The 27,497-nt window shown below is 41.8% G+C and overlaps 1 protein-coding gene across 2 annotated transcripts in view; it reads left to right on the top strand.

Annotated features, from left to right (window-relative positions):
* Specc1l (sperm antigen with calponin homology and coiled-coil domains 1 like) overlaps nucleotides 1–27,497 on the top strand; it is a 104,418-nt gene that overhangs the window by 45,769 nt on the left and 31,152 nt on the right. For both annotated transcript variants that reach the window (XM_075979984.1, XM_075979983.1), the window contains exons 6-13: nucleotides 3,851–3,924; nucleotides 5,019–5,194; nucleotides 8,692–8,855; nucleotides 10,271–10,362; nucleotides 14,294–14,384; nucleotides 20,485–20,568; nucleotides 23,003–23,159; nucleotides 27,118–27,220. In XM_075979984.1, the coding sequence (XP_075836099.1) occupies nucleotides 3,851–3,924; nucleotides 5,019–5,194; nucleotides 8,692–8,855; nucleotides 10,271–10,362; nucleotides 14,294–14,384; nucleotides 20,485–20,568; nucleotides 23,003–23,159; nucleotides 27,118–27,220 (941 nt within the window). The remainder of the gene's footprint in view (nucleotides 1–3,850; nucleotides 3,925–5,018; nucleotides 5,195–8,691; nucleotides 8,856–10,270; nucleotides 10,363–14,293; nucleotides 14,385–20,484; nucleotides 20,569–23,002; nucleotides 23,160–27,117; nucleotides 27,221–27,497) is intronic.

Below are 27,497 nucleotides of genomic sequence, written 5' to 3'. Positions count from 1 at the left end.
GACCAAGTTCAAACCAAACCAAGCCAAAACGATAATATTCATATGAAGTCTAGAAAGATGTAAGTTTCAATTTCTGTTTTCTTATTTTTTTTATTGTGAACATATCTTTGAGAATTAAGAAAAAAAATCTTACTTTTTTTTTTTTTTGGAGAAGGGGAGAATAAAGACTTGAGCAAAATTTAAAAGTTAAGTTAAACCATATAAAGTTCATTTGGAAGTCGTTGTGTCTGCCAGGCTCTGTGCACAGCTCCCAGGTCTCTTCACAGATTATTTTGCTCTTGACTTTCCTTTCCTCTGAAAATCGCATTTAGTTATTCACTGGGAAATGCTGGACCAGATGGAAGCAGCTGATGGCACCCAGAGAGCTTCCTGGGCTTTGGAGGCTAGGAAGGTTGTTATGGATGTTGTTGATTTTAATAAGTTCTTGAGAGTACCGTAGCCTGAGCTTGGGTCCATGGTAATGCCTGGTAACACCTGCATGATTGGTGGGCATGGAACCAGAGGTAGCATGGATTACTCTTGATTTGTCAGGGGCAACAGGTCACTGGTGGCGAGACAATTATGGAGCCATTACTAAACAGGAAGGGCAGTGCACAGAACTGCTCAGAACAAAGTTAGATGGAATAATAATGCAACAGCAATTTATCTGATTCCTCGAACAAAAATAGCACTGTAAAAATAGAGGTTTAATCTGTAGTTTAAAAACAAGGAGATAATAGTTTTTAGTGGAATTTGAATTGAAAACAGTAGGTGGCAGTGTCGCTCACGTTAGGAAAGCTGGAGAGGAAGGGAGCACATTTGAAGGTTCCCGAGTGGGGGGATGCTTCCTTCTCCTGTGACCCCCCCCATTGTGCTAAGTGGCAGTAGTCTATAAAAGAACTTAAATAGACATTCCTCCGATATCGGGAAGGAAAAGCTTGTTGCCATTTCTTAACTTTTTATCTCAGAGGAAAAGTACAAACATGATCATAAAGTTTAAATCATATCCCTGAAGACCCGTTTCGTACAGTTTATGCTGTCTGAACATGTCCTCTGGCAGCTTTCCTTCCATTTAAAAGGAATAATGACAGGGCAGTAATTCATGTGTAGTACCAGCTACAGCAGATGCCTCGTTAAGAAGGACTGTGTGCCATCTGTGGACATGAATGTAGAGGTCGATGGAAAAAGGACCAGAACAAAAGGGGATGGTGAAATTAGACTGCGTGGGAGTTTAGTGGGCTGCAAGAATCGTGACGGCAGGTGCTGAAGGTGAGCTGTCCTGCAGTCGGCTGTCCTGTGAATTGTGTCTGACGATGTCCTCTGTGACCAGAAGAAAAGGAAAACAAGTTTTTAAAATTGAATTTTGTTTGTATATGAGTGTTTTGCCTGTGTGGATGTGTCTTGAATATCCTGGAGCTGGAGTTACAGACCGTTGTGAGGTGCCATGTGGGTGCTGGGAATTGAACCTCTGTCATTTGGAAGAATAGCTAGTGTTCTTAACCATTGACCCAGTTCTCTAGCCCCAAGAATTCAAAGAGAATTTTTTTTAATTTATTTATTTATTAATTATGTATACAATAGTCTGTCTGTATGTATGTCTGCAGCCCAGAAGAGGGCACCAGACCTCATTACAGATGGTTGTGAGCCACCATGTGGTTGCCAGGAATTGAACTCAGGACCTTTGGAAGAGCAGGCAATGCTCTTAACCACTGAGCCATCTCTCCAGCCCCTCAAAGCGAATTTTGTTTTGTTTCACTGTTTTTCTTATAAAATATCTTGGGCAGGTAACTTTGTGAGTTCAAGGCTAGCCTGGTCTCGTAGCAAATTGCAGGCCAACAAGGTCTAAATGGGGAGGCACCCTGGAATCAAAACGAAACAACAAACAACTCTGTCCATCAGTGGACCCAGTGTCCTCAGCTTCTGTCCTTCTGCTGTCTGTGTCCGGGTGTCTGCATTCACCCCCTGGGAGCTGACAAGGAGCCAGCCTTCCCTGCTGGTTTCATCACCTTTGTTTCTGTCGGCAGGGAACCGGGCCATGACTTGTCCACTCGTCCTGTTCTCTTTGCCGTGATTGTACTGGGAGGCCTGTCTAGCCCTCAGCGTCCAGTTCAAGGAGGTCTGAAGTAGCTTGTAGCTTTCCCGTGAGGCAGCCTCTAGTTGAATCCTTTGACCACGACACTATCCTGCTTTGCTAGTTCAGTGCAGTCATAACTTTTTTTTTAAAAAAAATCTCTAAGAATGTGGAAACTATGTCTCTTTTTCTTTATATCTTCATTATCTAGAAAAATACCCTGATTCATGGTTTATCTTATAAGATGATAATTGATTAATGAATAAATTTTGAACACTTTATTTCATGGGCCCTGACTTTACTAACAATTTTGGGGTAATGTTTCCTAGTGGAGACATTAGCTATTGGCTGCCATAGGCTGTCCCGCTGTCCCATACCTCATTTTATTCTGTCCTCTCCATTGTTTTGTCTCATTTTATCCAACTTTAGAAAATATTATGTGCTTTAATAATACTTCATACCATTATTTTATTACTGAAGTTAATTCATATCATTTAACAATATCATGGGTTTATGAGTGACTGGGTAGAAGTATTTGCCATGCATGCCTGAATAATCTGAACTCACTCTTGCAACCTAAGGTTGAAGAGAAGAACCAACTCTTAAAGGTGTGTCCCTGACCTGTACACCTGTGCTCACTTGAGTACACAAACATTCTCTCTCTCTCTCTCTCTCTCTCTCTCTCTCTCTCTCTCTCTCTCTCTCTCTCTAAGGTTGAAGAGAAGAACCAACTCTTAAAGGTGTGTCCCTGACCTGTACACCTGTGCTCACTTGAGTACACAAACATTCTCTCTCTCTCTCTCTCTCTCTCTCTCTCTCTCTCTCTCTCTCTCTCTCTCACACACACACACACACACACACACACACACACACACACACTGATTTAAAAAAGTTCAATGTGGTGGTGCATGCCCTTTAATCCCAGCACTTAGGAAGCAGAGACAGGCAGATCTCTGAGTTTGAGGCCAGCCTGGTCTACAGAGTGAGTTCCATATATATAATCATGGCTGGGATGTAGCTCAGTGGCTGAAAACATGTGTGACATATATGAGGCCCTGGATTTACTTTTATTTTATGTGGATGTGGGGGGAGAAGAAAAATATGGATGAGAGTGGAGAGGGAACTGTAACATCAATAGGCAAAATCTTAATAAAGGATTATCATCGTACGTAAGAGGCCTTTCTGGTGCATAACCGAGAAGTGACTTATTCCTGAGCTGTCAGAGTTCCGAGTGTGGCAGCTGTCCAGAGGGACAGTTAGAGCATGGTGCCCGCCTGAGAGATTTCTCTGTGCATGACTTCTAAGGCATTGTTTCCTTCCAACCAAACAGTATGCGATTTCCTATTGTGTTTACTGCTACTAGTCCATAGACTAATTGGTAGCTCTTTGGATATTACAAATTAGTTGTATAAATAATTTTACTGATTTCACTTTTCTTGAATTTATTCCAGTGTTTAAAGGGAATAATGCTTATATGGTTGACAGTGGTAACTTCTCTGATTAAAAGTTTACATTTTAATAGCAGTCAGTGCTATTTTGATTGACTCTGTGCCAATAGTATGTATGTTTATAACAATTGCTTTCAGTTTACTTAGGAAGTGAAGCAGAAACTGTGATCTTGCATTGAATATTTTTTCATGCTTTCAAGTCCTGTGATGAAAGGCAGACAAATCTTAGCTCAGGAAAACTGTTTTGATGGTCATATTTTAGCACCTCTTTTCTATCATTTCTTTGGAACATGTAGTATCATTAAGAACTTGAGGTCTAAGGAGAAATATTTAATCTTTGTGGTCTTTTCAGATACTGTTAAAAAACTCCAAGACCAAAAGCACGACATGGAAAGAGAAATCAAGACCCTCCACAGGAGACTTCGGGTAGGACGGATCTTCATGTGCTGCCAGTACTGAAGTACTAGTGATTTATGGGTAGTAATTTTAGGGAGATTAGTATGGGAGGGTATTACATTTTGAAAAGAAAATTTATTAACTTTTGATTTTAAGATCACAAACAAGGCTGTTTCTGTGTAAGATTTCTGCATTCTCTGGGTTGGGTTAGCTGCCAGCACCCAGGCTGCTAGGATGTGGAGGGAGAGAGTGCTCATCATAGACCTTGAGTCCTGACGCCGTTGTCCTGGCTGCTTTCGTGGTATTAGAAAATTGCTTTGAGGTTGAGAGGGCTCATGCAAGGCCCAGCTGTGGCTCTGGGGGAAGTGAAGCCCCTGGGGAGACTTCTCTGCCCAGCCACACCCGCATCCTTCTTGTCTGTGGGAAGCGGCAGACCACTCAGTTCCTTACAGTCTCTTTGTATGATTGTGTCTGCCTATATTGAGTTCAGTTTTTCTTCTGGCTTCCTCTTCCTTTTCCTTTACTTTAGTTTTTTTTTCCTGCTGGTTTTTGATGTCAGAATATTTATAGATTTTTCACTGTATGGCTCACATACCATTTATATACCTTCACAAACCACTTAGGTACTTTCTCATGCCTTTTATGTGCCTTCACATACTATATATATATACCTTCCCATGCCATTAACACACCCTCACAAACCACTTAGGTACTTTCTCATGCCATTTATGTACCATCACAATACAGTTTATATACCTTCTTAAGAGTTCAGAGGTAAAGCTCTAAGTTTTTGATGTTATTTATTTTTGTAAGACTTGCTTTGAAATTTGCATGAGGAAGGGAAGTCTAACATTTTTTCTCATTAATATTTATTGAGTACTCTGAATACTTGATGGCTCAGTAGGAAGACCAGATGGCAAGTCTTCCCTTCATTTAGAACAAATTCACTGATAAGAGCTGCTTTGTCTGTTAAAATAAGATAACAGCACTCTTGGGATTAAAAAAAAAACTCACCATTCGAGAATATGACTCGCGAGGGCAAACTAATCATTAACAAATTTTACTGCTTTTAAATAAATCTCCATTACTCCCCTTTGGAAATAAAAATTAATCTTTTAATGTAGGAAGAATCTGCAGAATGGCGGCAATTTCAGGCTGATCTCCAGACTGCAGTGGTAATCGCAAATGATATCAAGTCCGAAGCCCAAGAAGAGATTGGTGACCTAAAGCGACGGTTACATGAGGCACAAGAAAAAAATGAGAAACTCACAAAAGAATTGGAGGAAATAAAGTCACGCAAGTATGTTCTGAGAATCCAGTTGTGTGTTTCAGTAACGAACAGTTTGGTCTCAGTCTCGGGATGGGCCTGTCGCTAGTGCTGTCTTAGCTGGACTCTGGCAGTCCACCACTCGGACTTCTCTGTCGACTGCAGTCTGGAAGCGCACAGTCGGCTTCGGTCTGACCCTGCTTCTTGGTAGATGTGTGATCTGTTAACCCTTGCCCTGTGCCTCGGTTCTCTCACCTGTGAATGAAGGCAATGTGAATTGATTTATAGTCTTGTAAGAGTAAGTGAACTAATGCCTGAAAAGTGACCGACCAGTAAACTCGAGTTACTGGTTTTGGGAAAACAGCTGATCTGTTCAGTGTAAGTTTCTTTCCCTCATTCACTGTTGCAATTTCCATTTTTCAGTGACCTCCAAAGTAGTACCCCCCACATCTCACAAAGGGATCACTGGAAATCCGTAAAGATGACTGTATCAGGTGATACCTGTGACATGTTGAGTTCCACCATGAGACTCCGCCTGAGCGGGGGAGAGAATTTATGTGTTTGATGTTATTATTAAGAATTTGGTTTTACTTCACTTTAAATAATTATTAATTAGGCATAGGGAAAGGCTTTTATTTAATTAGTGCCTAGTTCTAATGTGTTGCTAAGTGTTTTTTTATTGGCATCCTTAGGCAGAACTTGGAATGAAGCTTAATGAATCTTCACTGGTATAAAGCTGGCATTACTCTTTTCTCTGTATATTATTAAATAAATAGTTTATCAGAAATGGCTCATTTGATAGTTAACCCTGAGTGATTGAACTTGGTTCTGCCTGTCCATCCACCCATCTGTCCACCCACTCACGGCCCACCCATGACCCACCCACTCATCCATCCATCCGTCCATCAGTCCGTCATGCAGTGGATTAATTTAAGGCCTTACACATGCCAGGCAAGTGCTCTATCACCGAGCCCTAAGATTCAGTTCTTGAAGGATCTTTCCACTGGATCCTGAAAGTTTACTATTCTTTATTTTTCAAAGAAATGCCTGTTAAAAGAGGCAGCATCTTGGGGCTGGAGAGGTAACTAAATGGTTAAGAGAATTCTTCTCTTCCCAGAAGATCTGAGTTTGGGTCCAGCCCCCTTATCAGGTGACTCCAATTGAGGGGACTTGTTGCTCTTCTCTGGCCTCTGTGGTCCCCCCCCCACATGCCCCCCACCACCTCGCGTGCACACACTATTTGAAAAAGGAAGATAGCATCTTACAAGCAGTGATTATCAGAGTGATGTTTTTAAGTACAAAACTACCTAAATGAAAAGTGTATGTTTCACTCAAAATATCCTTAAAGGGGAGTGTGTTGCTTTTACCAAATCCAGTCTTGGAGGGCCTGATTTTCAACCTTCCGTGTGACAAAATGGGAAGTGTGGGCAGGCACTTCCGCTTAACACTGTGTTTCCAAGTGTGAGGTGGCCTTGAGGTGGACACTGTGTGACCTTTCCAGTCTGAGCTGCTCTCTTCTCATGGAACAGCGTTTTTTTATTTGAGAATGATTGGGAGAGAAACTGGCTATTCAAACTCTGTTCTTTGACATTTTCTTTGAAAGTGATTAGGACCCTGTCCCATCGAGGAAAACGCCTGGTGGTATATGTTGTTGTTAATGAAATGTAGGTATTCAAGGGAATGGAAAACCTTTATCTGCCATTGCAAGATGATTTAAAAAGTTTTTTTAAATTATATTTCTTTATTTTGTGTGTGCGCCATTCTGCACATGTGGAAATGAGAAAGCACCTTGTGGAATACACTTCCTACCTTGTGTATTCTGAGCAGCACACTCGGGTTGTTAGCTTTGGTAGGAAACACCTTTGTCTGCTGAGCCATCTCACTGGCCTCAGAGCATGTTGATGCCATCATTTAGCAAGCGTGACTCCAATGTATTAAATGATTCAAGGATTTGAAAAGCCTCTATATTGCCTGTATTTTTCTTATGATCAATATATGTTATATGATGTTGCAGAATCAGATGGATAAAAGTCTTTCAGCGAATTTTAGTGGATAGGGTAGGAGAAATTTACTTACATGGCTTCATTTTCCACATTGAAGCTACGTTTTTCTTCTTGGCGTGCTGTTCTCAGACACAGGGCCTCATTCACGCTCAACACTGTCGTGCTGCACCACGGCTCCAGTCTGCAGCTAAGCTTACCACTTTGGCAGTGCAGATTTAACCCAGGGCCTTCTACCTGTTTAGTCAGGGGCTCAGGACTAAGTTACTTTTCTAGCGTAGCAAAAATTTGGTAACTACCCATTGTTTCATTTTAGTGTACTGAAAAGGTTATTAAAATATTCTTCCCTATTCCAAACACACGTTTGTTTGAGATTTGCATTTTTTATATCTCAGAAGATCGAATACAGAAGAAATGAGAATACATCATTTCTGTTTATCTATTTATTTTGAGACAGGGTCTCTGTAGTCTTGGCTGTAGCTCACTATATATAAACCAGGCTGGTCTTGAATTGGCAGAGATCCACCTGCCTCTCTACCTCATAAGTGCCGGGATTAAAGGCATACACCACCATACTTGGTTAAATATATATTTTTAAAAATGTAAGACACTGTTATTTTTCTTAGTAATTTTTTGAATTTGGAAAATAAAATTTTTTTATTTTTTAATTTATTTATTAAAGATTTCTGTCTCTTCCCCGCCGCCGCCTCCCATTTCTCTCCCCCTCCTCCAATCAAGTCCCCCTCCCTCGTCAGCCCAAAGAGCGATCAGGGTTCCCTGCCTTGTGGGAAGTCCAAGGACCACCCACCTCCATCCAGGTCTAGTAAGGTGAGCATCCAAACTGCCTAGGCTCCCACAAAGCCAGTACGTGCAGTAGGATCAAGAGGAAAATAAAATTTTTAAAAATATTCTTAGATTTTTATTTACTTACCCTTTTTTTTTTTTGAGATAGGGTCTCATTGTGTAACATTTGCTGATCTAGAACTCCCTGTATGTGAGCCTAGAATTCAGAGAGCTGAATAAAATATTTTATGGTCTTAATTAACTTAATGAGCTTTTCCAGTCTTTGCAGGGATTCTCTTTCTGTGACAGTTTTGTCTCATTCTTAGGGAACTGGAACTTTTGGTTCTGTTCCATTGTATGTGTACGCACAGTGCGTTGGCCTCTGTGATCTGCTGGTGAATTCCCAGGTGACTGAGAAGGGCTGTGCCTTCCTGGCAGCACAAAACCAGAGATTCCCAGTTGAGTCAGGCTGTGGCCAGTCTGCTTCCCGATTTACTGCTAATTGATTACTGATGTCCTCACCTGACACTTTATGAAAATGGAACTTGATGGCTATTTAACTTGCTTAGGATAACCTGATAGGAGCATTTCAGCATTATTTCCTGGTGTTTACCAGGCAATTGCTGTGTTCAACTGGTACAACTTATAAAAACAAAAAACAAACCCTGATACCCTTTAATGCTTTTAAATTTTAAATGTATATTTTCTCATACATGCAGATGTCTTTATTCCATTGTTTTTTGTTAGGCAAGAGGAGGAACGAGGCCGGGTCTACAACTACATGAATGCTGTTGAGAGAGATTTGGCAGCCTTGCGGCAAGGGATGGGACTGAGTAGAAGGTCCTCAACTTCTTCAGAGCCAACTCCTACAGTAAAAACCCTCATTAAGTCTTTTGACAGTGCATCTCAAGGTAAGTGAGTCCTTGTCTGTGGTTCCCAAGACTTGTGCTTCTCTGTTTGCTTGACTTAGTTGCCTTAGTTTGCTATTCTGTATCATTTTGTTCTGTTTTGTCAGCTTGCATATAGGGTTTATCATACAGTGCCATGTGCATGTAGTGTCACATACGTCATATTAGGTCTCTTGAGTCAAAGCAAGTTCTGCAGGGTTGGAATGCACTGCTTTAGAAAGCCTGGTCTCAGCCGCGCACCCTACTTCCCTTGCCCAGCAGTATCTTTTCTCTCTAGATGGATCACACTCATTCCTGATTTCTCGTATCTTCTTTATGCGCAGACTTCCTGATACTTAACTCTAGCTCCTAACCTTCCTCCAAATTTCCTAATTCTGTGTACCCAAGTGCCTCATTGACATTGATACTTGAGCATGTGTAGGCGTCCTGTGTTTTCCAGCCTCATCGCTTCTCAAGCCTAGAGTCAGCACGGGTCTACTGAGTCACTGGGACCAGAAACCTAGGACTCTGACTTAAACCCTTTTGCTCACTGTCTGACTTCCAACATGGACTTCTTTGTTCTGTTCTCTTTCTTCACTCTCAGTGACATCGACTTTAGTTCAGGCCATCTTCAGTTAGTAACCAGTAAGCTTCTACTCGCCTTTTTGTCATCAAGAAAGTCTTTCTTGTTTAAAATGCTGTAATTATCTTATGATAGAAGGAAGTGCAGATCAAGGTTGTGTAACCGCTGGGCTACTCTCCTTTTACCTTCTACAGCCCACAACAATGCACTTCAGGGTGAGAACCAAGCTAGACTCTTGATGAGGTAGCTCTTACAACACTGACCCTGAAGACACTTCTGCATAAAAGCTGTAGACGGTCTTATGTGACTGTGTGTGTGTGTGTGTGTGTGCCTTACTTATTGAGACAGGATCCTACTGTGTAGCCCAGGATGACCTAGAATACTCGCTAAGTATCGCAGTCTAGTCTGAGCTTGTTATCCTCTTCTGCCTTAACCTCTGAAGTGCTGAGATCATAGGTGTTCACTGCCATGTCTGCCGTTTATCTGCTTGTTAAAAATACATAAATAATGGTGCTGGGGATAGAACCATGCTACAAGTCACCCCTGAGCTGTGCCCCATCCCTCTTGTTTCCTTTCTTTAGAGTTCATTTCTTTATGGAGTATTTTAGCCATGTGATTAAATAGCAGAAATGAAGTACTGACCTAGGAAAGCATTCGTCTGGTAGGAAAAGAAATACCAGTGTCATAGGCTCTCCCTGTGAGTATTCAGCATAGGTCAGGCATTGTTTCCAGGATACAGTTTGCAGGAAATTAGGAACACTGGCTAACAGGCGAATCCTTCCATGGAGATGAGTAGGAAACTCCCCCTGCATCGTGATAAGTTTATTATTAACTTTCTCATTTACTATTTTTGTAGTGCCAAATGCTGCTGCAGCTGCAATTCCTCGAACGCCCCTGAGTCCAAGTCCCATGAAAACCCCTCCTGCCGCTGCTGTTTCCCCCATGCAGGTGAGTGCCCAGGATTATCAAAGGCTCAGGAAGGTTGAATTGCACGTTAGATCATCTTTTTCAGTTGTGCACATGTCTCAGGTGGTGAATGGACTACTTCAGAAGAGGGAGTGGTAAGGTTCGCTTGGTTAAAATACCACCTGTAGCCTTAACTGAGGCAGTTTATAAATTGTGACGCTCTTCTGGAAAACACTGATGTCTGAGTGAGTGTGTAGCTGGCATATCTTATCTTTTTGCTGTCTAACAGATCACTTCAAAACTGCTGACTTAATGGCTGGAGAGATGGCTGAGCACTTCAGAGCGCTTAGTGCTCTTGTAGAGGTCCTGAGTTCAGTCCCCAGCACTCGTGTGAGACAGCTCACAGTAGCCTGTAACTCCAGCTCCAGGGGTGGATCTGACTCCTTTTCTGGGCTTCCTTGGACACCTGAACTCAAGTGTACACCCAACATGAGTTAAATGTGGATCTACACAAGGCATGAGTGGAGAGAAGAGTTGTTCATTGGAGGCCATTTGTCACAGTTGAGCTCAAGGATATGGCATTGCTGATCTACTATAAATGACTTTCAGAGTTGCTATTCTTTTCTGTTGTTGGGAATAGAGCCAGGAGTAAGGCAGAAGGCTTTTCTCTGTGGAGCTCAAGAGACCCTCTTGTGATGCCATTTCCATAGCCACTTTCAGAATATGGCTGAAGTGAAATACTTTAACATGGGTGAGAGTAGCCAAAGGAAAAATAGCCCCTGAACTAGTATTCTGTGATAAGGATAGCCAGGGCTGCCATTTACCTTAAAATTGAGAGCTTGGGGCATTTTATTTTTTTGAGTTCTATATTGGGTTAATGATTGGCCCTGTGATTTGAGAGTGGACTTTTAAAGTCTAGGATAAGTGAAGTTTCTCAGACAGTGACTTAGCATTTGAAAAGTAAGGAAGCTCCATGGTTAGGCTGCAGATTTAATGCTTTTTAGATGTTCTCTATTAATCAGACTTTTAAAAGAAAACCTAAAGGTACAACGCAAGATGCCAAGTAAAACAAACCTCAAATAAGATAAATAAGACAGGGCTGAGAGATGGCTCAGAGGTTAAAAGCACTGCCTACTCTTCCAAAGGTCCTCAGTTCAATTCCCAGCAACCACATGGTGGCTCACAACCATCTGTAATGAGATCTGGTGCCCTCTTCTGGCCTGCAGGCATACATGCAGACAGAATATGTATACTTAATAAATAAATAAATATTAAAAAAAAGATGAATAAGACAAAGCTTCTCTAGCATTTATCTGTTATATTTCATGTCTAAGATTTTGTAACATCTTTTTGAAGATAGGAAGATTAAAAATACCTGTAGCTAGCAACAAAACTTATTATAATGCTCTTTAATACGTAGTTAGTCTGTCTAGTGTCTCTCAAGCCTAGCTGCACAGAAAACTGCATAAAGAGTTTAGAAATAGATTCCTAGACATTGTCTTTGTGAATAGAATCTCTGGGACAGCACCAGGGTTGGATGTCTTTTTAAAACACTCCATGGGCAGGAATAATTCTTGTCATGTGAAATAACAAGAGTTGTCACAAACAAATGGAAAGCTGGACAAAATCTAGGAAACAATGGTTTTCCGACATTGCACCGCTGTGGTCCCTGAAAAAATTCCCAGCAGATGAGGGAAGCCCTTGTGTGGCTCGAATTGTTTGCCTGGAGGCAGTTTCTAGGTGGCGGTTTAGGGAGGATGAACTAACTTAGGACAGAGAGGGCAGACCAGTTGCATCTGAGGGTATAAGCCAACATTCATGGAAAATGAGACCACTACAATTTTCAGGGCAGAGTCCTTGGGAAGAGGAAACTACAGAGAGGGTCCAGACATTCCCATGGGTATCCTTTGAATCTTTGCCTGAGGCTGGCTGCCGGAAGCCCTAGAAGGCCGGGCTGGAAGAAGTCTTCAGCAGCAATTGCGGGGACTTCTCAGACACTTTCAATAGTTTACGTAGGGTAGGGAATCATGTGAGTTCATATCAGCCACCATGAAGAAACTTCCTTGAACAGATAGGGAATAAAGTACACCTAGACAGCTTTCGAGTCTGGATACTCTAGGTCTGCCCCAAAGACCTCAAAGGTACCTTCCAAAAGGATTAGCAGAGCTGGAAGTAGCAATGCTGTAGGCAGTCTATAAACTCTTCCAGTGAGCTCATCTGCTGGTAGTTAGCGTTTGTGTTCTCTGCTCTTGCTGAGTGTTGGCTAACTTCGTGATTTGTTTCTAATAGCAGAAATATGCAGTGGTGCTTCCGAGAGAAAGTTATAAAATGATTGGCTTCTGCTGTGAGTGCGCCTCTTAGGTTCCCTCACTCTGAGGGAACCCTCTGTAGTTGCCTTGTGCTGAGCTTATTCTTGTGGAAGACCATGGAAGTAAGCTTAGCAGCCACTCTGAGACTCACCATCAAAGAGACCCCTACACCTTCCTCCTGCCTGTCTTTGTGATAACCTGTGATAGCTTGATTTGTCTTCTCACCGAAGACCTGGAGCTACAATTATCCAGCTAAGCTTTTGGACCCATGTAGGGATAAGTCCCGCCCCTAAGGGGGCGTGTTCGCCTCGGGCTAATGTTTGCCTATAAATTTGGTGAGCTCCCAGGTGCTGCTTCTGCTTTCCTGGTCTCCACAAGAACGGTGGTTCTGTAAGTCTATTTCTCCATTAAAGCTGTACTTTTGCATAGGTCTTTTGGGAGAGTGAAATAAGTAGCTAGAAGTTAGTTAGATTTTTTTTTTTAAATATGGCTGAGGGTTGGGGTGTGGAGGCAGAGGCAGGTGGATCTCTTTGAGTCTGAGAGCAGCCTGGTCTACATAGCAAGTTCCAGGACAGCCAGGGTTACATAGTGAGATCCTATCTTTAGGGGTGTGTGTGTGTGTGTGTGTGTGTGTGTGTGTGTGTGTGTGTGTGTGTGTGTGTGAGAGAGAGAGAGAGAGAGAGAGAGAGAGAGAGAGAGAGAGAGAGAGAGAGAGAGAGACGGCTGGAGAAAAGCCAAGGAAATGGAAGCACAAGGAAGAAGGGTGGGTGGCCTGTTCTGTATATTATGGGTTAGAGCAGTAGTGGTGGGTATTTTAGGCTGCTGTGTGTGTCTGCATCAGGGCATCAGGAAACTCCTTATATTGCTGTTGGCAGGAGTTCTGAGTTAAAGACTATAGCCTGAACTGGGACAGTTGTCAAATTATCAAGTGGGAGACATAGTTGAGGTCTGTTTGGAACCAGGACAAGAAAAACCAATAAAACCACAATAGAAACACATCCATATTTTGGTTTGGAACCTAATTTTGTGTTTAGCACATTGGCATATGGTAGTTCAAGAATCTCTTTAAACAGAGGAATTAAATTATATTCCGAGTGCCAGAGGCTTTCAGGGTCAGTGGTATGCGTAACTATAAAAGGCCCCAGGGAAGCATCTTTGTGGGGAGCAAGTGTCCTGCATTTTGACTGTCCGAATTCTGGTTGTGATACCTTAATACAGAAGTATAAGAAAATCAAATGAAGAGGGTGCCAACTGTTAAAACTGTATAAGAATATACATTTTTCTTATAAGTTTATTTACTTTAAAAATGATTAGTTTAATTTTTAATTTTATTATCTAATTTGTTTATTTTATATGCAATTATGTTTTGCTTTCATGTTTGTCTGTGTGAGGGTGTCAGATCCCCTGGAACTGGAGTTGGAGACAGTTGTGAGCTGCCATATGTTTGCAGGGAATTGAACCCAGGTCCTCTGGAAGAGCAGTCAGTGTTCTTAATTGCTGAACCATCTCTCCAGCTCTCAAGTTTATTTTTTTTAAAGTACTGATCACACACTGTATGTTTATATCAAAAGAGTTATGCATTGTTTGTAACTGACATCTACTCTCTGAAGTGTTTTTCTCTGTGAGTCTTAGTACTAGATTTAACATAGCTGCTTTTATTTCAGAGACATTCCATAAGTGGACCAATCTCAACCCCCAAGCCTCTGACAGCCCTGTCAGATAAGAGATCAAACTACGGAGAAATTCCTGTACAAGGTACAGCTAATGCATCCTTAGCATTTCACTTTTTTGTTAATTTTTAGACTCTTTGGCTAACAGCTTATTTTCTTGGTGCTGGTATTATGCTTGTCAACCTGGTATATGTCTTTTTCAAAAGTTTTTCCTAATATGTCTTAACTACAAGTAGGAAACTGAGTTATTAGCAAATGAAGCTTTCATGACAAATGTATTTTTTCCTTTTGTTCTGAGACAAAGTCTTGCTGTATAGTCAGACTTGCATTGAACCGAGTTCTAGGTCTTCCTGCCTGATGCTCCAGAGTGTGGTGTTACAGGGGCATGCCACTCTCCAGGCTGGTACTTTTAAATAATGATAAGTAATGCAGAGTGCATGTCACTGCAGGACATGGTTCACATCATCAGAACACATAAAGCCTTTAAAAACCCACACTTTAATATACAGGCATAGATAAAAGTAAAACAAAGGAAAAGATTGACCATGGAAGCCAAATGTGGTAGCACATGCCTGTGATCCCAGTACAGCAACAACAACATAGAGGTCTGGTGTTAACCTCCTTAGTCTGACATAAAAGGCATTGACCTAATCACTTGGGTAGTTCAGCCCATATTGCAGTCTCCTCTAGGTCCCCTACTTCCGTAATCCTAGTAGGTACCCAGTAATGTACAAACCAAAAAGGGAAATTTTGGGAGAAAAGGATTGGAGTTTGTAACTGAAAGCCTGAGGTGCAAGGAATTGTAAAAGTGAGGCTGTCTTCTGAGGGTTTGGTGGTGCTGTGAAGTTGGGTGTCACTCTTTTGTTCATTAACCAAAGTGACAGTGAACTCTCGTAGTCATTGCCATCTTGATGGTGTCGTTAACCAAGGTAGTGACAAAACTTTTTGCTTATGGTAAGCTCAGCTTCATGGTAATATGAACCTATTGTAGGAGGCTGCTTGTTTGTTCCCAGTTGACCAGAAATAACCACTCAGAAACTGTATTAATTAAATCACTGCTTGGCCTATTAGCTCTAGCTCCTTATTGGCTAGCTCTTACCTCTTAATTTAACGCATTTCTCTTAATCTGTGTAATCACCATGTGATTGTGGCTTACCGGCAAGGTTCCGTCCAGGGTCTGTCTCTGGCATGACTACATGATGTCTCCTTGACAACACCTTCTTTCTCCCAGTATTCAGTTTAGTTTTCCCTGCCTAGCTCTATTCTATGCTATCATAGGCCAAAACAGTTTCTTTATTCATTAACCAATAAAAGCAACATATATACAGAAGGACTTCCCACACCATGAGCCCATTTCCCATAGGGCACAGATCTTTTGGGCACCATCTTTCTCATAGATTAAAGGTAGACAGTTATCCCTTTCCTTTAAAATGACACCTGAGTTAGGTTACCATGGATATAGGAGGAGACAGTACATTGGCCTAGACAGGTAAGCTCCAAATAACAAAGCAAAGAAAAGGAGGAAGGAATTTCATGGCATTAGTGCAAGAAAAGTGAGTATGTCTTACCACAGAAATTGTAAGTGGGAACACTAAGCGGTGCCATCTGGATCTGGCTTTGATCTCCCGTCAGCTGCCCTCCACAAACTGTTGCTGGGAAAGGAGCCCGTGAAGAAATCAAAAGGAATAGGAGGTGTGCCCACCATCCATAGCTTGCACTGTTGCTCTGGGAGACATGGAGAAACTGGGACAGAATCATGACCTTGGTACCATCTTATTCCACTTGCGCATGACTTCAGCTGGGCCAGAAAGATCTGTGACTATTGAAAGGGCCAGAGGAGTTGGTTATCTCCTGTCTGGGAGGATCTCTTTCCTTAGAAATCTTTTTCCAGAATTGTTCTACATCTTGACTTTGTGCTGTTAGCCCATCGGAGCCTCAGCCTCTTGTCATGGAGGTTTCCTATCTCTGGTAATGGAGGGTTTTTGTCTTGCTTTGTATTCTGAGTTGGAGTGCTTTGTTCATCTCCAACCAGTTCCCTCACTTGGCAGTGTTCTATCTTAGGAGCTTTTTGGCAAGCTGAAGTCAGCAAGGACACCCATGGAGCTTTGAACCAAGAATCTATATTCACTTCATGCCAGGGATATCTCTCATTTACTCTCTTTGTCACCCTCCGGATGTCTTGATCCATCAACAAATACTTTGTGATTCTTTGCATTTGCTACCTTGGTCTTGTATATAAGAGTTGGTTCAGTATTTTCTTGTGCCTTCCTGACATTGCCAAAAAAAAAAAAATCTTTCTGTCCTGAGGTCCTTATCGATCCAAAGAGTCACTCACCCTAGATCCCCCATCACAACAGGTAGGACATGCCTCCTCCGAAGGAGGGGATCTCAACCTCGTTCCAAGTACATTTGAAATCCTCTAGATCCCCAAATTGTAGAAAATAAATACTTTTGATGCCACACAACGAAACAGAGTAATTTGGCAAGTCAGTTTTCCTTTTTTCAAATGGAGGAGACGTACCCACACCAGGCTAATGAGCGCCTGCCAGAATGGCTTCTGTCTTTCCCCTCTGGTAGGTGATGGCTGTGTCTTCCCATTGTTGGGCACTCGGCTTCACAGTCTGACATACTGGCTAATTGAATTAAAGAGGGAAATGGGTAGGCCCTTCTCAGGCTGCCTTTGATAGAAAACAGACCAGCCAGCCTGTGTCTCACAAGTGCTATCTCCTTAGGTTTTTCTAGACTTCTCATCAGCTCCTGGGTCCCAGAGCCCTTGCTTTTCCTCCCTTGAATACTTTACTCACAGAATAGTAATTGTCTTGTTCTAGATTCCAAGTTCTGCAAGGGCAAGCTTCGGTTTCCTTTCTTTGACCCTTGCACTAAGCTTAGCTCCCAACAAGTGGTAGATGCTCAAATGATAATGAACGATTTAAAGATAAGGCCAGTGGGGTTTCTCATCAGATAAAGATGCTTGCTACTAAGTCTGGGGACCTGACTTTCATACCTGGAACCTGCAACCTGCATGGTGGAAGGAGAGAACCAGACGTCAACAGAGTAGACTCTGTCACTGTAAAATATACACCAATCCTATTTCCTGAAGAAGGCTAACCCAACTTTTACCTGCAGGTGGAAAGCAGCTTGTTTACTACAGACATAAACAGTCTGTGTCTTACTGTGGCAGGTGTGTCTCAGCTCAAGTTTTTGGAGTGAAATGCTTTAAGAAATGCCAGTAGACTGTTTTATGACTGTTGAGTCACTATCGATGATTTTTTTTTGTATCTGGGGATGGAGCCTGTTGAACACCATTGTAGAGCTGCTCCTCTTGTCCTACTACACATAATCTTAAGAAGAGTAATTTAGCCAGCCGTGGCATTTCATACCTGTAAACCTGGGACTTGGGAGGCTGATGCAGGAGAACAGCATTTGAGACCATTGTGGGCTACATAGTGAACTTCTGCCTCAAAAAAATAAAATGAAATAAAAATTAGTTTTTGATACATTTTTGGAAAGGGCAACTGGGTTATGGCAGGGAGCACATGCTGAAATGAGACATAGGTGTGGACCTTTAGACATGCAGTATGAAAGCACAAGTGGACTGGTGTGTCGGGTATCAAATTACATGAACATTTTTCCAGTTGTGTGCATGTAGGGGTAAGATTGGATAAGGGGACACTTCCATGCAGGGAATGAGCGAGTTGTACGCTACCATCTATAACTGACACTCCTTAGTTTGCTTTTTGAGACAGGGTCGTATTGCATAAATGGCCTGGGACTCTCTCTGTAGACCAGACTGGCCTTGAACTCATGAAATTCCTCTGCCCTGCTGAATTAAATGTGTGTGCCACCACAGCTTGCTAGACACTACTTGTTTTGTCGTTATAACTTTTGTTTTACTTTCTTAGTTTGCTTTGTTGCTTTTTTTGGGAGACTAGACTTTTAAGGAAATGATCCTTATTGTTGGTTTATTATTGACTAAATTTAAAATATTACGGGACTAGAGAGTTCAGTTGGTAAAATATTTTCTGTGCAATCTTGAGGTCTTCAAATCAACCCTAAGCACCCATGTGAAAAATTGAGCATGGTGGTGCACATTTTAAGCCAGCACTAGGGAGGCAGAGACACAGATACTTGGGGCTGACGGGCAAGCCAGCCAGCCAGGCAGTGGCAAGACAATAGTATCAGTGAGAGATCCTCTCAGAAGCCAAGGTGAATGTCTTCTGAGGAAAAACACCTGATTCGACCTCTTGCCTCCACATGTACACACACACACGTACACACACGTACACACACACACACACCACAACACAAATATATAAGTAAATAAAACTTTGATTTCTATTTCCTCTTTCTGTTCTGTCCGTTAGAATTTGTGCATGCTATATTTTTCCTTTAAAAGCCGATAGGGTTTGGAACTCTGCTACTTGTAAGCTGTTTGCATAAAAATGATGTGTGTTAAATGATAAAATCACTAATGATTTTAATCTGCATGTGTCCTATTCTTATGTATAATATGAGCTATCCTCCCTACCCCCTGGGCCTCGTAAGTAAAAAGGATCACTTTTTATTTCAACCTAGATGCTCTGAGGACTCTTGGAAAATATTACTTGGGGACTGTGGAGATGGTTAAGTGCTTAGGAGCATACACTGCTTTTTCAGAGGACTTGTTTGGTTCCCAGTGTCTATCTCAGGTGGCCATAGCTTCCTTTAACATAAATAACCTGTTATTTAGAAACAATGTTGTATGTCATTACTTTTTACATTATGATGGTTAAGAGTGGTATCATTTAAATTGATAAATTCTTTGGTTTTCCCTGTTTAGTTTTTGGTGGTTATTGTTGCCAATCATTGATCCCAGGACCTCATGCATGCTAAAACATGCTTATTGTTGACCTGCTTTTCCAGTCACTAAATAGTTGCTATGTTTAAAAAAAGAAATAGGTGGACATTCATGGAAAGCAAGGCTAATAATAGTCCTTATTAAATAAAAGCCTTATTGTTTAGTTTTACACTGGTCATTTATCCTTAACATATCAGATCCTGGCCAGACAGAACACATACATTCATGTCTTCTAGGCCGAGGACAGCCAGTTGGGTTTGTAGTTGTAGATAAGACATGTACAGGAAGAGAGAATTAGCAGGAACAAAGAGATTTCCCCAGTGTTCCCAGGAACTAAAGAGACTCCTAAGATAGCTTGTGTTCAAGAACCAGACTGAAGCTGTAATAGAGGCGGTATCTGATTGTGCCCTTCCAGCTGCTCAAGAGAGATGAGACTAGACTGGCCCTCAGACTCGAGCCCACAGATGAGGCTGTGGAGGCTCTCAGCACCATCCTCCCAGGAGGAGCCCCTCCTTCACACCCTGTTGTCCATATAATAAACTCCATGTTTTATCAAACCAGGCTCTTGTTTCTTATTTGTGTCTTTGCTTCTATTATTGTGTGACTGAAGTGCAGTTCCCAGCCCTTTTTCTTTTTTTGCTAGTAAGGCCCAACTTGATACCATTATATTTTTCTTTTTAAAAAGAATTTATTTGACTTTATTTTATGTGCATTGGTGTGAAGGTGTTAGATTCTTAAGAACTGTAGTTACAGACAGTTGTAAGCTGCCATGTGGATGCTGGGAATTGAACCCAGGTCCTCCGGAAGAACAGCCAGTGCTCTTAACCTCTGAGCCCTCTCTCTAACCCTATCCATTATATTTTCCTATCTCCTATCTGAAATAAGAATGAACTATTCTCCTTCTGTAGTTGTGTTATGTGTTGCTGTTATGAAATTCTAACCATACGATGGTAATCCAGGTTTGTTGTGGATACACGTATAGGGGATGTTCCCTCTAAATAGGCACAGAGGGGCAAGGTTTTATTTAGTTTGTTCCTTAGGCCCATGCAATAAGGGACCTCTTAATTTTGATTGAGTTGCTTTGAAGAGCTAAGTGGCACAAAATGATTTAGAACAGTCGTGTGTAGCGTGTCTCACTGTCATCTCCAGAAACACACTATTGACCTGGAGTGTTTTACACAGTCCTTGTCTATGGAGGTTATTTTTAATAAATATGCTGTCTGGGGGTTGCAGGGTCTTGGATTAGGAAGAGGGGTGAGCCTCAGGTAAAGAAAAGTCAGTCACCTTTCTTGTACTCTGACCATCTCAGCACTCATGGTTCTGTTTCTGACCTTTCCACTTGGTGCAGAGCATCTTCTAAGAACGTCTTCAACTAGCCGGCCTGCTTCTCTACCCAGAGTCCCTGCCATGGAGAGTGCCAAGACCATCTCCGGTAATGACTTTTATCTGAAAAGTTGTTTGTTTGTTTGTTTGTTTTTTGGTTTTTCGAGACAGGGTTTCTCTGTGGCTTTGGAGCCTGTCCTGGAACTAGCTCTGTAGATCAGGCTGGTCTCGAACTCACAGAGATCTGCCTGCCTCTGCCTCCCGAGTGCTGGGATTAAAGGCGTGCGCCACTACTGCCCGGCCTGAAAAGTTGTTTTAAAAACTCCTGCAGAGGCTTTCAGTTGCCTACATCATGGTAGATGACACGTGAAGGTGCATCTTTGCAGAAGTTGATAGAGCTAGGTGTGCAACAACTGATCTGAAGAGTCAGAACACCAAAGAGTTTCTGGGAACTGAATGTGCCAGTGTGACAAAACCAGGTTACAACAATGACTTCGAAGGCTTACCGTGTTTGTCTTCTGGGCTATCTCTTCTGTCTTTCAGTTATTCGTACTGTTTTCCCTTGTGCCCTTTCAGTTGCACCCGGAAAGGAAAACTGATAACCCTGCCATGCATGGCTAATGTCCTCCATTACATGGCGTGAGCGCACACACCTGCCGCCTTTCCTCTCACCCTTGCTCCCAGCTTACTAAGATCTGTTAATAGGAGAAGGCGTCTGCCCCTTCCAGATCTTTAATGTAGCACATTCCTAACGCTGCCCGTGTTTGTCCTGCTCATCCAGACCCTGTGCGGCAGCCAAAGTGAGTGTATGCCACAGGCAGCATATCTGTGCCCGCTTGTAGAGGCGAGGCAGGAAGGCTGCAGAGTTCCAGGACAGTGTTTTATTTTGTTTTTTCTATGTCAGGCTTGCAAAATTATAGGTGACTGACTTGTTACCTTTTAGTTTTCCGTCTTCCTTGTCTGTCTGAACATGGAGCCTGGCCCAGAGCTGCATGGAACTCTATGAAGAAACATTTTTGCTTCTTCCCCTTTAGCAGTGTCTTGCTACATTTAGAAGGGATGTGTTTAATTGTGGGTGCTGGGTAGGGCTGAGTAGTTGCAAATGTACTCCCTCTGACTTTTAATTGTGTCTGTATGGTACTCATTGTGTACCAGGTGAGTGCTGCAAGGTTCTTGTTCACAGAGACATAAGACAGTTCATATTCTACTACCAACCTTTCACAGATTGTAATTTTTTATTTTTTATCATAATGTTTTATTCTGACCCCATGTTCATGGTAGTCCTCCTGCCTCAGTTTTGAAAGCATAGGGATTCTAATTATAAATTCCCAGCTGTCTAAGTGTTATGAATGAAAAGTAAATACTGTCCAGTCATCAGTAAGAGCAAGTATTAGTTTTTTCTTTCACAGGATATTATTTGTTCTTTAGGAATTGTCAGAAGAAAATGTCAAGAACTCAGACACAAAAACTGAAAACATATATATCACTTTATGTTCTTAAAGATATATAATAATTTTTCAATATATTCACTACATTTCAAACATTTGATGAAGCATTCTGGCCTTTTCTCTAAGACAACCATCTAGATGTCAAAAAATAAGATAACTATTAATCTTTCCAAGATATTTTCTTCACAGAGTTTTTATACCTTTTAAAAACTGAAATAGATTTCATACAGTCTACTCTGATTCTATTTCATACTGTATATTCTTACATTTTCCTGTCCAACTCCTCTCAGATTCTTCCCCACCCACCCAAGTCCACACCCTTTCTTTCTCTCTTATTAGAAAACAAACAGGCATCAATAATAATAGTAATATAAAAACAATTCAGAATAGGGCAAAACAAACAAACAGGAAAAAAGATCCAAGAAAAGGCACAAGAACATATACAGAAGCTCATACACACACACACACACACACACACACACACACACACACACACACACACACACAGAAACCTTTTCTTCAATTAGAAAACACATTGTGTTTGTTCATTGCACATGGCACCAGGTCACATAAGGATTTTCATACAACTCTAAGTTGATCATGTTCCCCATCTTCCTCTTCCATGATTTGTTTCCTTTAGTTCTGTTTGTTCCCCCTGGACAGTTCTGTTTCATGTCATGTGTTCTTCTGTTAGGACCTGTATAGCATCTAGAAACCACAAACGAGAGAAAACATATATTTGTCTTTGTGAGACTGACTTAATTTGTGTAAATAATATAAATGTTGTGAGATCATCTTATCTAGAGTCTAACTGCATCCCTTTCCCTGCAAGTGATGAAATCTTGTTCTTTTGGCTGGGAAAAGAAATCTGCTGTATATATACACCGCTGTTGCTTTGTCGCTTCCTCTGTTGTTTGACACCTGGGCGGGTTCCATAGCTCAGCTAGTGTGAATAGCGCTGCTGTCCACAGTGACAGACAAGTAGCTCTGTGCTGTGTTGATCTGAACAGCTGGTAGTTCTAGCTGTAGTTTGGCGTGAAGCCTCTGTGAGCTCCACAGTAGCTGGACTGCTTATACTCATGATCACTTTCTCAGTGTCACGGCGAAGTAGTGAAGAAATGAAACGGGACATCTCGGCGTCTGAGGGAGCATCACCAGCCTCTCTCATGGCGATGGGCACCACCTCACCACAGCTCTCCCTCTCCTCCTCTCCCACGGCATCAGTCACTCCGAGCACCCGGAGCCGAATAAGGTAGGAGACATGTCCTATGTATCTTTCCTGGCCTTTCCAAGCAAAGGGTGGGCTTACAGGTCAGTGCTGTCTGAGCACTCCCCCTTTCTATTATTCAGTGTTGACTAACTGCATGCTTTTGTTTGGTTTTAAACTAGAAATGAACAAATAAGTACAGGTGAGGTGTCCCTGGTGTCAAAAGTCAAGGGCCTGCCTTTTTGTGTACCAGCATGAAGGCCAGAATGTTTCAGACTTTAGATTTTCAAAATAGAGATGTTCTACTGGTAAATTTGGGGTAAATGCAAATATCCCAAAATCTGGTGCTTGCTTTTCTGGAGGGTGTAGCTCAGTGGTTAAATACTTGTTAGTAAGTGAAAAGGCCTTGGGTTCAATTCCCAGTGTCATAAGTAAATAAATGAAGTTAAGGGAGGGCTAAGAGAAATAAGCAATGTGGGTAGAAGGAGGGCATGCCTGCGGTCTCAGCCTTTAGAAAATGGCTATAAGTGTGAGCCAACCTTGACTACTTAGGGAAGCTTTGTCTTAAAAAAAAAATTAAATTAAAACAAGCTGAAAAGACTCTGAAATCTGAAATACTTTCTAACCTTATATTGTGTAACCACGGGCATCCTGTTAGAGTATTAGAGAGAGCTTCCTAGGTAGATAGATCCTTGGTGAAGCTTTGAGAATTGTGCATAGGGACATTATTGGCAGGATACATAACTTGAATAAACATGGGAAGGAGATGAATAAGCATATAATCAGGGATGTGATCCATGGGACAGATACAGAAAGTCACAGAACGATGTCTCTACTGTCTCAGGGCGGAGAAGATGTCGTTGAGTAGCTAGCTTTTTAGGAACCTTTTCAAAGTCATAACAAGGTCTCTTTGGTGTGGTTAAGGGTAATCAAGTGGAGTGAATGAACTGAGATGATAGAAGAAGTTTTTTCTTCTTCAGGATAGTCCAGGAAACTATCTCAAAGGATATTTGTTCTGGTATTGTGGGTCAGAGTTATCAAGTCTGATCAGGGTCATAGCAGAGTTGGAGAGCTGAAGAAAGGTAGGGTCCAGGAAGTGTCTGCAAAGGCGATGGTTTTAGCAACAGGTTTTTATGTAAAGAATCCAGGCATAGCAGACATGAGAGGCAACTCTGATTGTTCAGATGGACATCAGACAACACGATATTATGTTAATCATTGTCAGCAGGACATGAAAATGTGAATTTATGTTTTGTTTCTAGTTCTTTCTGGCAGAAGCTGCTTAACTAAGTAAGAGTTCAGAGGAAGGCAGGGATGGTGACACATACTTTTAATTATAACACACAGGAAACAGAGGCAGGTACCTCTGAGTTTGGGCCAGCCAGGACAGATAGTGAGACCTTTTTTTCCTACACAACACACAAAGTTTAGAGAGAAAAGATAATGTCAGAAATCTAGCATGCTTTGTTTGTAGGAATGAGAAAAACTGTTGGCTCTGTAGGATTAAGAAAAGAAGGACTAGGAAACTTAGCTTATATCAAGTTTTAGGGTTAGCTTTAAGAACTTTTCAAAAAATTATCATTGTAAAGAAAGGAACTTGCTTCATAGCCTAGGCTGGCCTTGAACTTGAGATTCTCCTTCCTGTTTCCCAGGTGCTGAGATTATATGCTATGCCACCATGCCTGGTATATGAATTTAACTTTTATTTGTATTTATTTATTTTAAAAATTGACTTTATTTTTACTTTATGTGTGTGTGTTCCCTGTATGTATGTCTGTGAACCATGTGTATGCAGTGCCCATAGAGGCCAGAAGAGGGCGTTGGATCCCCTGGGCTGTCAATGTGGTTGCTGGGAATCAAACTTGGTTCCTCAGAAAGAACAGCCAGCGCTCCTAACCTCTGAGCTATCTCCCAGCCCCATGAGCTAACTTTTAAAGTCATACCTCTTGGGTGACCAACCTCTGAGGAATGTGCAGTTTTATTAGAAAGTAGACAGTTGAAGGGCAAAGTAGCTTGACCATCCTGCAGTGCCAAGGACTTGGCCAGGCACAGTGGAGTTCGCCTGTGTCTTAGCACTCAGGGAGAATGAGGCAGAAGGGCTGAGCTCAGGAGTTTGAACACAACCCGGGACATAGTGAGCTTTCCTCTCAAAAATCGGGGTCTACAGCTAGCAGTAAACACATGAGATAATTTTTAGAAGTGATAGTATGGTTTTGTTTGTTTCATCTGCAGTGCTGGGGATTGAACCTAGGGCCCTGGACATTCTAGGCAAGCATTCTAGCACCAAACAGCAGCCTTAGCATTTTTTTTATTTTGTTTTATTTTTAGGTTAGTTCTTTGTTGTTTGTGTTGGTTTTTTTTTTTTTTTTTTTTTTTTTTGAGACAAGCCGGGCTAGCCTAGAACTTTCACTAAAGCCTAGACAGGCCTTGAGCTTGGAGTCTTTCTGCCTCAGCCTCAGAAATGGTGGGAAATGTGGGATTACAGGCGTTTCCCACCATGCTGGGCTTGTATATGGTTTTGGAGTATTTGTGTATGTTGTTGTTGTTTTGTCTCATGAACTTTCTTGGTAGACAAGACTGGCTTTGAACTTAACAGAACTCTTCCTGCCTCTGCATCCTAAGTACCCACACACAATGTAATATGTGTTTTTAATGTTTATTGCCATCTCTTTCCCTCCATACCTTTAAAAAATATAGTAAATTATTTTTGTTATTTTACTTTTTTTTTTCGAGACAGGGTTTCTCTGTAGCTTTTGGTTCCTGTCCTGGAACTAGCTCTTGTAGACCAGGCTGGCCTCGAACTCACAGAGATCTGCCTGCCTCTGCCTCCCGGGTGCTGGGATTAAAGGTGTGCGCCACCACCGTCTGGCCCCTATTTTACTTTTTGATGTGGGTGTTTTGCCTGAATGTATAACTTTGCACTGCATACATGCATGGTAGCTATGGCTGCCAGAGGAAAAGCATTGAATCCCCTGGAAATGGAGTTACAGATACTTGTGAGCTACCATGTAAGTGCTGGGAGTTGAACCTGGGTCCTCTGGAAGGGCAGTCAGTGCTCTTAACCACTGAGCTATCTCCAGCCCTCTAGTTGGAGGCTGCTCGTTCATTTTCTGACCACCCAGACTCGTTTCCTGGTGCCCAGACTCCCAAAATAATCACACAGAAACTATATTATTTTCAATACTGTTAAGCCAATAGCTTAAGTGTATTGTTAGCTGGCTCTTACATCTAGAATTAACCCATCTCCATTATTTTATATCTTACCACGAGGCTCATGGTCTATAAGCAAGGTTCCAGCTGGTGGCTTGCAGTCTGTCTCTTACTTGCAGCTTGTCTTCTGCGGAGGCTCCATGGCTTTTCCCTGACTCCACCTACTCTCTGTATCTCTCTTTCAGCCTGGCTTTACTCTGTTAAGCCATTGGCTGAAAGCAGCTTCTTTATTAATCAATGGCAATAAAACATATTCACAGCATATATCACCTCTCACATCACCTTCAACATCACAGCCTTATTGCCATCTCTTTTCTGTTTTATTTGTCTAGTTTTGAACTAGGCAGTGCTTTAGAATTTTTCATCTCATATAACCTTGTTCTTTATACTTATAATGAGTGAATTTGGAATTGATGAGAGAATTAAGGCAATAAAAAGAAGTAAAATAAACCAAGCATGTTTTGTTAAGTAAGATACTGAACCAAAGACCTGCAACAGTTTTCGATGTCACTGGTGTCACGTTGAGCACCCCAGAGTGCATCCTATTTCTTGTGACCGCTCTTGATGCAGGATCTCTGTTGCTATGTGGATGAGGAGTAGTGTCCCTCCTCCTAGACTTGACAGCTGTGGGACCAGACTAAAAGCTGACTGTGAAATTAAATAAAAAACTATGTCTTTCTGCAAAACAGCCTTAGTTTGTGCAGTTATCTATTCAAAGGTGTAATTAGTGCTGTGGTCTCTTACTGTGGTGCTCAAATATTTCAATTTTGTGTTTCTTATTTTCACAAATTAGGGAGGAACGGAAGGACCCCCTCTCAGCTTTGGCAAGAGAATACGGAGGATCTAAGAGGAACGCCTTGTTGAAGTGGTGTCAGAAGAAAACAGAAGGCTACCAGGTAACCATGTGTTCTCTTTTTCCCTGTGAGCGAATGCTATGCCACCTGTCATGGCTGACTTTGTTCTTACGTTCAACATTATTCTTATCCTGACATTTAGGAATACGTTCTCAGAGTCCATACTGGACTTGGTTGAGTGCTCCTGGGACAAAATAAGTTTCTTGTGTTTGAAAAGTAACCAGTTTTCCAGGACTTTTGATGAGCACCTTTAGAACGTCCTCCTCGCTTTGTGCTTGTGAGTGTGTGAGGGGTATGCCTTCGGGAGTTGCTTTTCTCC

Source organism: Microtus pennsylvanicus, chromosome 7, assembly GCF_037038515.1.
Source record: "Microtus pennsylvanicus isolate mMicPen1 chromosome 7, mMicPen1.hap1, whole genome shotgun sequence".
Taxonomy (NCBI): domain Eukaryota; kingdom Metazoa; phylum Chordata; class Mammalia; order Rodentia; family Cricetidae; genus Microtus; species Microtus pennsylvanicus.
The sequence above is the reverse complement of the archived record's forward strand: the minus strand, read 5'-3'. Positions and strand labels throughout refer to the sequence as shown.